Source organism: Trachypithecus francoisi, unplaced genomic scaffold, assembly GCF_009764315.1.
Source record: "Trachypithecus francoisi isolate TF-2019V2 unplaced genomic scaffold, Tfra_2.0 Lachesis_group8, whole genome shotgun sequence".
Taxonomy (NCBI): Eukaryota; Metazoa; Chordata; class Mammalia; order Primates; family Cercopithecidae; genus Trachypithecus; species Trachypithecus francoisi.
In genome coordinates, this window is record NW_022681473.1 from 3107252 (window position 1) to 3119262 (window position 12011).

The following is a 12011-nucleotide window of genomic DNA, read 5'->3' on the forward strand; positions in this document are numbered from 1 at the left end:
CCAAACACACAATCCTATTAAAAACTTAGCAGAGGATTTAAGTAGGCATTTTCCAAAGAAGATACACAAATGGCGAATATACATGCGAAAAGGGGCTCATCACTGATTTTTGTTTTTGCCTGTAACTTCTGTTCCTCAAGACATGAAACCAAGTTGTGACCCAACCACCTTGTGATGATCTCAGGACTTCTGGAGGCTGTGTCCTGGGTCATGGTCACTCATATTTGGCTCAGAATAAACCTCCACAGATACTTGACAGAATTTGCCTTTTTTCATCACCAGGTCATTAACTTGAGATCTGTCTTCTTTTTAAATGCGTGTGTTTATAGTTATAAACTTCTACCTCAGCACTGCTTGTGCTGCATCCGTAAGTTTTGGTATGTTGTGTTTTCACTTTCATTTGTCTCTAGGTATTTCTCTTGTGACTTCTTCTTTGCCTCATTGGTTAAGAGTGTCCTGCTTAATTTCCACATGATTGTGGATTCTCCGTTTTTCCTTCTCCTATGGATTTCTAGTTTTATTCCATTGTGCTTGGAGAAAACACCATATCATTTCAACATTTAAAATGTGTTGAAGTTTACGTTGTGGCCTGACATATGGTCTATCCTGGAGAAAGCTCCATGTGCACCTGAGAGAAAGGTATACTCTGCTGATGTTGGGTGGAGTCATCTGTGTATGTCTTTTAGGTCTAGTTTCACTATAGTGCTGTTCAAGTCTTTTATTTCCTTGTTTGTCTTCTGTCTGTTGCTCTGTACGTATATATGGGCAATATCCAGAGATCATTTTTCTTTGTAGTCACCATTGTAATCACATAAGATGTAATAAAGTAATGACATTCTTTTTCAAACTCAGAACTATTTACCTTCAACCATACACAAAACCATATTACTACATAGCTGCACCCTCTCTACTTCATGTTATTGATGTTACAAAATACATATTTGTTTACCTGTTATATAACCACTAAGTGGCTTTATATTTAATTTTTATGTTTTTTCATTTAAATGCCATGTATTAAAAGTGAATTTATGTACCAAAATTACGTTAATACATGTTACTGTATTTTTCTATGTATTTATCTTTTTGGAGGAATTTTATTTTTATATTACTGTCTAGTATTTTTTCTTTCACCTTGGAGGACTCCTTTTAGCATTTCTTGCACAGTAGGTCTAGTAATAATGAACTTCCTTAGCTTTTCTGTACTGGGAAAACCTTAATTTCTGCTTCATTTAGCTTTTTTTTCTGTCAGCATTTTGAATATACCACCCTACTCCCTTTTGGCCTGCAAGGTTTCTGCTGAGACATCTCCACAAAGTTGCCTGAAAGCTCCCTTGTGTGTGATAAGTTGTTTTCCCTTGCTGCTTTATAGATTCTTTTTCTTAGAATTCTGGCACTCTAATTATAAAGTGAGTCAGTGTGGGTCTCTTTAGATTTATTCTGGTTGAAGCTTCTTGAATGTGTATGTCCATGTTTTCCCTAATATTTGGGAAGTCTTTGGTTATTGTTTTTTTCTAATAAGTTCCTTCCCCTTTTCTCACTCTTCTCTTTCTTAGAATCCCGTAATGTGTATATTATTCCACTTCCTAGCCTCCCATACCCTTGGGCTCTCTTAACTTTCCTTCATTCTGTTTAAATGTTGGCTGCTCTGACTTGATGATTTTAATGTTCCATCTTTTAGTTTGCTGCACGCTTCTGCCTCATCAAGTCTGCTGTTGAACTTCTCTAGTACATTTTTCAGTTTGGTTGTTGTATTTTATAGTTCTAGAATTTATGTTTGGTTGTTGATAGTTTCTGTGTCTTTGTTGTTATTCTCCTTGAGATCATGCATTGTTTTCCTGATTGCGTCTAGTCGTTCATCTATGTTTGCTCATTGATCATCTTCTGACTGTTATTTTGAATTTTTTGTCAGGCAGCTCATAGATCTGCATGTCTTTAAGGTCGGTTTCATGAGTTTTTTTGGTTTGTTTCTTTGTTCCTTTGATAGACTCTGGTTTTCCTGTTTGTTTTGGTTTGTTTTTGTTTTTGTATGCCTTGTGATTTTTGTTGTTGTTGTTATTGTTGAGACTTGAGTGAAAAAAAAAACAAAACCAACCACCTCTCCCTATCTTTGTGGACTGGCTATGCGCAGGGGAAGCCCTTCACCAATCACTCCAGCTAGAGACTCCAGGACCTGTCAAGCTTTTTCTGAGTAGGTGTCTTCTTTGGGCTTGTGTGTGTGCTTTTTAGTTATCTCGAATTCCCTAAGCAAGTTTTCCATGCCTCTTCTCAGAAGCCCATAATCTTTCTCCCCTCTGGCAACTGTCTTAGGAGCTGAGCTTTAATATGCCATGATGGTTGTATCTTTTTTTAGTAGCTTCCAAGAAAGACTACCACCCTAGCAGTGCTTGGAGTCAAGTGAGACACATACCAGTTCCTCTGGCAGACCTCAGGTTGCCAGAACACTGGATGCTCAGCTAACTCTTTTGTTCCTGTCTTGTGAGTCTTTATTTCAAGGGCCTCAAACCTACTCCATTGATCCATCTTTCTATCCTTATGTAAGAACCATGCTGTCCTGATTACTGTAGCTTTGCAGCCCATTTAGAAATTGGAAAACACAAGTCCTCAAACTTTGCTTTTATTTCTCAAGATTGTTTTAGCTATTCAGGGTCCCTTGAATGTCCACATGAATTTTAGGATCAACTTGTCAATTTGTGAAAAAATAAATCTGAGATGTTGATCGGAATTGCATTAAATTGGTAGAACAATTGTTTTTCAGAGAGTTTCAATCTTCACAATATTAGGTCTTCCAATACATGAACATGGGATTTTTCCCCCATTACTTTGGTCCTCTTTAACTTCTTCCAATGGTGTTTTGTAGTGTTAAGTGTCCAAGTCTTGTACTTTTTTGGTTGCATTTGTTGCTAGGAATTTTATTGTTTCCTTACATCGTTTTTGCATTGCTTTTTGCTGTTGTATAGAAATACAGCTGACTATTGTGTGTAGTCTTTGTGTCTTGCACTCTGCTGAGCTCAGTTATTGGCCCTAATAGTTGTGTGTGTGTGTCCCTCAGCATCTTCTGTATACAAAATGAGGTTTTCTATGAATAGAGTTAGTTTTGCTTCCTTTTTTCTTACCTGGATGGCTTTTATTTTCTTTTCCTGTCATATTCCTCTGGTTATAGCTTCAGTGAAATGTTGCATAGAAGTGGTGGGTGTGGACATCCTTTTCTTGTTCCTGATCTTAGGGGAAAACATCCAGGTTTCCGCAGTTAACCACGGTGTTTACTGTGGGTAGATGCCCTTTATCAGACTGAAAAAAGTCCCTTCTGTTCCTCCCTGTGCCAAACCAAAGCTGGGAAGCCTGTGGACACTTGGATTCCCTCCTCACTCTGAGCCCAGAGATGGAGGGTGCACCTCAGCCTGTGTTCAACCACACTGTCTTGGATCTCTGAAGCAGCAGAGTTTCCAGTGTTGTCCTACAGAGCATCTCAGGGACACAGCTGATTCTAGTCTCGCTTCCTCCTCTCCTGGCTTGACCCACAAACTGGCAACTGGTTGGACACAGAGACCACCCATTATACCCCTTCCTAGGCACTGAGGGCAAAGATCTTCTCTCCCCCAAACATATTCTCCCATGGGGAAGAAGCAGGAGTCCACAATTCCAACCAAGACAGACTGAATCCCACTGAGACGCAGCTGGGGCTCCCTGTGTACTAATGAGAGATCCTCACTCATTCACTCATTCATTCACTCGTCTTCATTCATTCATACACACTGCTAGTGGTTCCTTCATTAATCAGTTCAACAACTTTCTGGAATGGGAGCTGGGTCTGGCACACAGTTACAGCAGTGGGAGTAATAAGCAATCAGGGAGAGAGGGGAAGGACATGTGGCCAGTTTGCCAATGAGACAGAGGCTGGAAGAAAAGTCAGTGAGACCAAGGCTGAGGGTTGTAGAATTTATTTAGTGCTATACCCAGATCCATTTTGGATTTCCATAGATACATGTGATCACTTGGGTTGCAGGACATCCATCTGCAAATGCCATGGAGCTCCTGGCAGGCACAGGAAAGAAGGGTTGGCTGTCTCTCATGGAATTATCAAGAAGGGGAATTCCACGCTCTTGTTTGGCATGAGGGCCGCCCCCAGTGCGGTCTGGCTCAGACATATGGGGGTATGTAGGAAGGAGGAGCAAAAGTGCCTGGGTCTTGGCGTGTCCTTACAGGGAATGGGCAGGGAGTGGTTCATTCCATTTCCTCAAGGGCTGGAAAAAGGCCCTGAGCCAAGGGAGTCATTTTTCAGATCCAGAGGGGGATGTGCTTCAGGGGTAGTCACTTGTTGGGAAGCACAGATCTTTAGGAGCTACCTGAGGTTTCCCACTAGAGCCTCAGATCTTGCACTGGCAGCACACAGGGACACAGCAGCTGGACTGTGAACAGCAGAGTTTGCAGCAGCTGGACTGGCAGCAGGATGACCCACAGCCTGAGGAGCAGCAGCAGGGCTTACAGCAGCTGGACTGGGAGCAGCAGGGCTTGCAGCAGCTGGACTGGCAGCAGGATGACCCACAGCCTGAGGAGCAGCAGGGCTTACAGCAGCTGGACTGGCAGCAGGATGACCCACAGCCTGAAGAGCAACAGCAGGGCTTGCAGCAACTGCATTGGGAGCAGCCACAAGAGCCACAGCCTCTCTTGGAGCTCCCACAGGAGCCACAGCCCCCCTTGGAGCCTCCACAGGAACCACAGCCCCCTTTGGAACCCCCACAAGAGCCACAACCCCCCTTGGAGCCCCCACAGGAGCCACAGCTAGAGCAGGAACAGGCTGGCATACAGCAGCATATGGGCTTGCAGCAGCAGATGGGCACACAGCAGCTAGAGCCACAGCCCCCACAGCCAGAGCCACAGCCCCCACAGCCGGAGCCACAGCCCCCACAACCAGAGCCACAGCCCCCACAGCCAGAGCCACAGCCCCCACAACCAGAGCCACAGCCACCACAGCCGGAGGCACAGCCTCCAGAGCAACCACAACAGCCCATGGTTCTGGTGGATTGAGAGTGGAGCAGGTAGAGGAGCAGGTGAGAGGGAGGTGCAGGTGTGGAGCCCCCTGAGCCTGGGCCATTTATATACCTGCCTGAGGGTCCTGCTACACACATGGTCACTTCCTTGTGTCTATTTATGTTCCTTCTTTCCCCAGGGAAATTGTGTTTCCTTTAAAATAACTCATATGTTGCTTTCCCCATGTGACTCACTTCCTACTTCTACATTGTTTTCCTCTCCAAACCTTCAAGGCCAAACTTGGCTCCATTCTGGGGACGCCTTGCGATGAGTGAGCTTCACATATTCCTTCCCTGTTCAAATCTTCATGTCTTTCTTTGGGGCCTTCAATGGACTGACCCATGTTTCTGAGCCAGAGTCTGAGAAATTCAGATACTGGTGTGGATGAGTGGGTGATGGTGTTGGGCTTCAGCCTCACTGCTCTCTGAATTTGCAGCTTCAGTGGGCGTGGGGGGCTCTGTGCACGTGGGTTTCTCTCTCTTCACCCTCCTCCTGCTCTTTGCCTTTTTAGGTCGGAGTTGCCTGCAAAAGAAATTGCTCCAAATTGCTTCATAACACTTGCCTCAGTCTTGCAGTGATGCCACCATTCACAACCTCCTACTTGCTAAAGAGCTCGGGTCTCCAGGGCACTGGGGCCTTCTCTGACATGTAGATGACAACTGTTTATATCTCACATTTATGTAAAAAATATTTTGTGTATTTCTTAGAGTGCAAAAATATTATGTTTAATGTTAAATAATCTCAGGACACTCATAAGCTCAGAAAGAGCCAGGACACCTGCTGTTTTGCCATTGCAGAGGTAAATACCTTCTTCTTTTAGGATTTGACCCTCCAAACCTTGGGAACTTGATCCTTTTTGCTGTTGAAGAACCCCTGTGGTCCCCATGTCTGTCAGTTCCCCTGGTGCCCAGGAACCGAGGCCGTGTTTAGCCCATGATGAAGGGCTCTGCTCTTCTTTTTGCAGACGAGGGCCTTTCCTATCCTTGATGTGGCTGCACAGAACCTCCTTGACATTGGAGAATGAGCATGAGTCTTGGAACTGACTCCACTGAGTCTGACCGGTATCCCAGTGAAACCACCTTTGTGAAAATTACAACTGGGAAAATTATGATAGCAAAAGGGATCTGACCTAACCAACTCCATCTTGCTTCTAACCTCCAAGCTGCCCTTTTCTTCCTGGGTGTGGGCCAAACTGACTTTGGGAGGAACTTAATTTATATTTTAATTTTGAAACAAAGATGATGACAGCCCCTTCCTGAAATAAACCCTCTTCTTGCCTGGGGACCTATATTAGTCTGTCCTCACACTGTTATAAAGAACTACGTTAGACTGGGTAATTTATAAAGAAAAGAGTTTAATAGACTCAGTCTGTACAACAAGCATTGCTAGGGAGGCCTCAGGAAACTTACAATCAAGGTGGAAGGTGAAGGGGAAGCAACGCACATCTTTATCATGACAGAGCAGGAGAGAGAGAGCAAAGGGGAAGTTCCTCACACTTTCAGACCATCAGACCTTGTGTGAACACACTCACGATCATGAGAACCGCAAGGGGGAAATCCGTCCCCATGATCCAATAACTTCCCACCAGGTCCCTCCCCAACACTGAGGATAACAATTCAATGTAAGATTTGGGTGGGAACACAGAGCCAAACCATATCAGGACCAGACTGCCTTTGTAAGACAAACAAATTAGCCACAAGATGATAAATTATGGCTTAGTAATGGTGCAGACAGAGTTCACAAAATTCCTGACCTCCCCAATTGCTCGTAGGGATAACATCACTGTTGCAAAACCTAAGATTGGGGCTCTAGTTATTTTTCAGGCCCTGCATTCTGATGCATAAACTGGTGTTATCTAGACCAGAAATCTGGCTCAACCATTTCTGCAATTCCACCCAGGAACAGAAGACAGCGTGAATAAACCAGTTTGACCCCTTATTATTCCATCTCCAACCCAACCAATCAGCACCTCCCATCCCTGGCCCCCAGCCAAGTTATTAAAACAAACAAACAAAAAAACACAGTCTCAGAATTTTGGGGGAGATTGTTTTGAGTGATAAAACTCTGGGCTCCTGTTCAACCAGCTCTGCATAAATTGAACCTTTTCTCCATTGCAATTCCCCCATCTTGATCAATCAACTCTGTCTGGGTAGAAGGCAAGGAAAACTCACTGGGCGACTACACCAACACCTTAAAACCATATGTCTTGCACAGGTCCTTTGACACTCAGATTCATCATGTGCACAGGGCATGTGTCAACTCCTTGCTTGCAGGACTGACCACGGGTTAGAAGTGTGAAGGGGAGTGCCTCCAAGTTCCTAGCTCCCCAACACGGCTGTCGTCTATGGTGAGGGCTTCTCATCTGTCCATGAACTCTGCCTCTTGATGTACCTCTCTCCTCTGAACTCAGACTCCTCAGTGTGGTCCTCCAGGGACCCCTGACCTTGCCCTCTAATTCCTCTGAGCTTCTTTTCCGACGCTCTCTTGACCTCTGAGAAATGAGCTATGGTAGGAACATGAGGACTAAACTCCGACCTTTCTTCTCTTGCCCAAATTCCTATCTGGCCTGTGGAGTTGTACCCTACAAACCATAACATCTCATCAGATGAGTTTTTATTAACCCTATATAATGTGACTCACTTTTCAACCTGACTCTGGTGTAACATCACATGACAGGTAGCAGACTCTGGAGGGGAAATCAAAACATTGTATTCCAAAATATATTTCTGTGACATATTTTGAAATGGCCTTACAAAGCTGTCTTTTTGTGGCAAAAATTTGCATCTGTAGAGAATCTCCATTAACAGATCCAGGACTTTTCCCTTCTAGACCTTTCCTAGATCTAGGGGAAGTTAGCTGAGAGCCTGATACCTCTGAGGTCTGAGAAGGGACATTGGCCATCTACTCTGTGAGTGCTGCCTAAGAGGATTCATCTATTAAATAAGAACCACGGTCTCCATAAGCCTGGCCTCTCAGTCTAGGCATTCCTCTCTACTGAATTCAAGCCTTTTGATAACAGCTTAACACTCTCAGCCAACTGTCAACTAAAGAATGCCTAAAACCCATCTATGATTTATAAGCTCCCTTTTTGGGCTGAACCAATGTTTACCTTCCTTGTATTGGTTTATGATTTCAGCTGCAATTTCTGTTGTAACCTGACCATCTCAAGCACCTTTTTTTGCCGCTACTTGGGAGGCTGAGACAGGAAAATCATTTGAAACTGGGAGGCAGAGGTTGCAGTCAGAACAGATTATGCTGTTGCACTCCAGCTTGGGCAACAAGAGTGAAACTTCATCTCAGAAAAAAAAAAAGAAAGAAAGAAAAGAAAAGAAAACATTGTTAGCATCAGACCACAACAAACAAAACTTGAGGGAAAAAACTTAAATGAGCTGAAAATGAGTTGAATGCAAGTATTACTATTTCATGCCTTTTAAAAGGAAAGAGAAAACTGAAAACAGTGAGATGCAATAAAAGTTGAGCTTTCAGTTAAAAAATTAAAATCTCTTATAATTTATTAAGAATTAATCAATCCCTTAAGAAAATTTTATTGTTCTAACCAATTTTTTAGTGTATGTGTTTTGTTTTTTACATCAGACCCAATCTCTAGAAAGACCATTATGCTTTTCCTTTAATTATAGACAACCTGATCATATAAAAAGTTTTTTTAAGTAAATCCTCTTATTGTAGCTTACACAGAGTGTTCATGACATGCTTGGACTTTCTGGTTTGTCCTGAACATCCCTCTTTCTTAAACAACCAGACATTTTATTCTAGAACTACATTTGCTATACAAGATTATTTCTCATATAAAATTATTTCTCTTTAGGCTTTCTTACCAAAAACTACCTCTTTATTTCTATAACTTTACTTATATCTCTCTTATTTCCTGGTTCCTTTCATGTTGTTTTATACATAACCTTCAGAAAACTTTGAATTAGACAAAAATTGTTCACTTTTTTAAAAAGGACACTTTTTAAAAGAAAGGATGTTTTCCTACAATGTATTTTTATTGGAAAATACCCAAATGATGCAATATCTATTATTGAATCTAATATAACTTTAGATTCTAAAGTATGACAACTTTGTCTACAAGTATTTATCACATTACATTTACCCAATTATTTCATTTTGTTTACCTAGATTATTTCTGAAAACTGTAATAGTCATCATTTAAAGTTATGAAACTTGTCTTTGCAAAATTCTAACTGAGATATCAAAAAAGATATGCCCTAATTGACTTCATCTTGCTTCTAACCTCCAAACTGTCCTTGTTCATTCCTGCACTTTTGGAGGAATGTAGTTTATAGTTCATCTTTGAAACAAAGAAGATAGTCCTTTCCCCAAACAACCGCCTTACTGCCCATGGACTAGACTGTCTAAAGCCACAAGATTAGAAGTTATGGAAATTTTACTAAACAATTCAAGATGTAATTATGTTCATTAAACAAACACTAGTCTTATTTTTTAAAATTACACAAGCGGCCGGGCGCGGTAGCTCAAGCCTGTAATCCCAGCACTTTGGGAGGCCGAGACGGACGGATCACGAGGTCAGGAGATCGAGACTATCCTGGCTAACCCGGTGAAACCCTGTCTCTACTGAAAAAAATACAAAAAACTAGCCAGGCGTGGTGGTGGGCGCCTGTAGTCCCAGCTACTCGGGAGGCTGAGGCAGGAGAATGGCGTGAACCCAGAAGGCAGAGCTTGCAGTGAGCTGAGATCCAGCCACTGCACTCCAGGCTGGGCGACAGAGCAAGACTCTGTCTCAAAAAAAAAAAAAAAAAAAAAAAAAAAAATTACACAAGCAAAGATTATTCTGTTTGGGGCTGGGTTTATAGTTTTGTGATCCCTATGCCAAATTTTGACACCTTATAGTATTTGGCAGGGATAAGTTTGAAATTGCTTGACTAATAAATGCAAACAAAAATGTATGCTGAAAATTCTTAAGACATTTCTAATATTACTTTACCAATAATTTTAAAGATAACTTATTTATTAAAGATTTTACTTAAGTTACATAAAACTTGAAAAAGCATTTGACTAGTCTTTTTTTCCTGATAAAATATTAGATTCAAGCCCTTTTATTTTCTTAAGCCAATTAGTTAGAGCTCTTTTATATATACATTTGAGATGGAGTCTTGCTCTGTCACCCAGGCTAGAGTACAGTGGTGTGATCTCAGCTCACTCCGACCTCTGCCTCCTGGGTTCAAGTGATTCTCCTGCCTCAGCCTCCCAAGTAGCTGGGATTACAGGCATACATCACCGTGCCTGGCTAATTTTTGTATTTTTAGTAGAGACGGGGTTTCACCATCTTGGGCAGACTGGTCTTGAACTCCTGATCTTGTGATCCACCTGCCTCAGCCTCCCTAAGTGCTGGGATTACAGGTGTGAGCCACTGCACCCAGCTTTTATATATCTCAGTAGTACAACATTGTGTACACAACACATAAATACATATATGTATTAGTCATGCCAATAGGACCACATCTTATAGAGTCATAACTCCCTTTTTTGTTCCCATCTTAGATTTTCAAATTCTTGATAACCTGCTTCAATAGGTTATATCAATTCTTGATATCCCTAGGCAGTTGTCAGTTAAATAGTCTTAAATTGGCATATCTGAGGAGGGATGGGGGATTGCCAGGCAGCCAGGGCTAGTGGGGTCACCCTGCCGCATCCCCTGCTCCCCCAACCCTCCAGCACAGTTTACAACCTGTTCTCTGTGGTTTGGGAAGGCAAACAGTTGTGTTAACATGAGATTACAGTATAACCCAAGAAATTTCTGCATGGCACAGAATGCACTGGGTGGCTTTTCTCAAGGTAGACGTTGTGTGCTGTGGGATGAATATGTTGAAGTATCTACTTTAATATAAGTATATACGGAGTATACATTGAAGTCCTAATGCCCAGGACCTGTGAGTGTGATCTTACATGGAAATAGGAACTTCGTGGATGTCATGTTATAATAAGTCATTAGTATGGGTCCTGGTTCCACATGACTGATGCTGTTACAGGACTTACAGGACAAGAAGGAAGACGCAGACACATGTGGAGAGGAGGCTATGATGGTGCCGGCACAGGTTGGAGCAATGCAGCCTGTGGAAAACAAAAACAAAAACAAAAACAAAAAACTCCCCCAAATCACAAAGCCAAAGGGAAACATCAAGCTGGGAACTGCATAGGACAAACCCGCCTCCCATTCTATTCCTAAATAAGATCACTGCAAATATGAAAAAGCTACATCTCTCCCTCGCTATTTGCCCACAAAGAAACTCCCTGTAGACAAAGGACAGGCAGAAGTCAAAGTCCTCCCTTGGCTCCCGTGAGACAAATGCGTACCCCATGGCTTCCTTTGCGCTATTGTTTCACTAAGCCAGACTAAGGCATGAGTTACTATTCCTGTAACTGTGTATTCAGGGAAAGGCTAACCAGAAACAAAAGAATGCAAGTTTGTCTCTTATCCACCTGTGGCCTGGAAGCCCCCTCCCCATCCGACTTGTCCCACCTTTCCAAGCCAAACCAATGCACATCTTACATGTATTGATGGATGCCTCATGTCTCCCTAAAATGCATGAAAGCAAAGCTATGTCCTGACCACCTTGGGCATATATTATGAGGACCTCCTGAGGCTGTGTCATGGGCGCATCCTTAACCCTGGCAAAATAAGCTTTCTAAATTGACTGAGGCCTGTCCTAGATACTTTTTGGTTTATAGGTCACAGGCCCCAGGACACCTGGAGGCCCCAGAAGCTGGAAAAGACAGGAGGGCCCTGCCCTGGAGCCTCTGAAGAGAGTGCAGCCCTCCCGACACCCGCATTTCTGACTTCTGGCTTTCAGAGCAGTGCAAGACTCTATCTGTATAGCTTTAAGCCCCTCACTTTGTGGCCATGGGATCCTGTTCCATGGAACTGGTGCTGTTTTCTGCAGCTACCCAGTTGTCAGATGCTTGGATGAGGCCCTGTACATCATGGAGAGCAAAGTGCTTTT

At 42.8% G+C, this 12011-nt stretch overlaps 1 protein-coding gene across 1 annotated transcript; it reads right to left on the reverse strand.

Moving 5' to 3' along the window:
- Nucleotides 1-3922: 3922 nt before the first annotated feature.
- On the reverse strand, nt 3923-5071 carry LOC117080335 (keratin-associated protein 5-8-like). The gene has a single exon (XM_033205314.1). The coding sequence runs from the start codon at nt 5007-5009 to the stop codon at nt 4365-4367; it is 645 nt and encodes a 214-aa protein (XP_033061205.1). The 5' UTR covers nt 5010-5071; the 3' UTR covers nt 3923-4364.
- Nucleotides 5072-12011: the final 6940 nt, after the last annotated feature.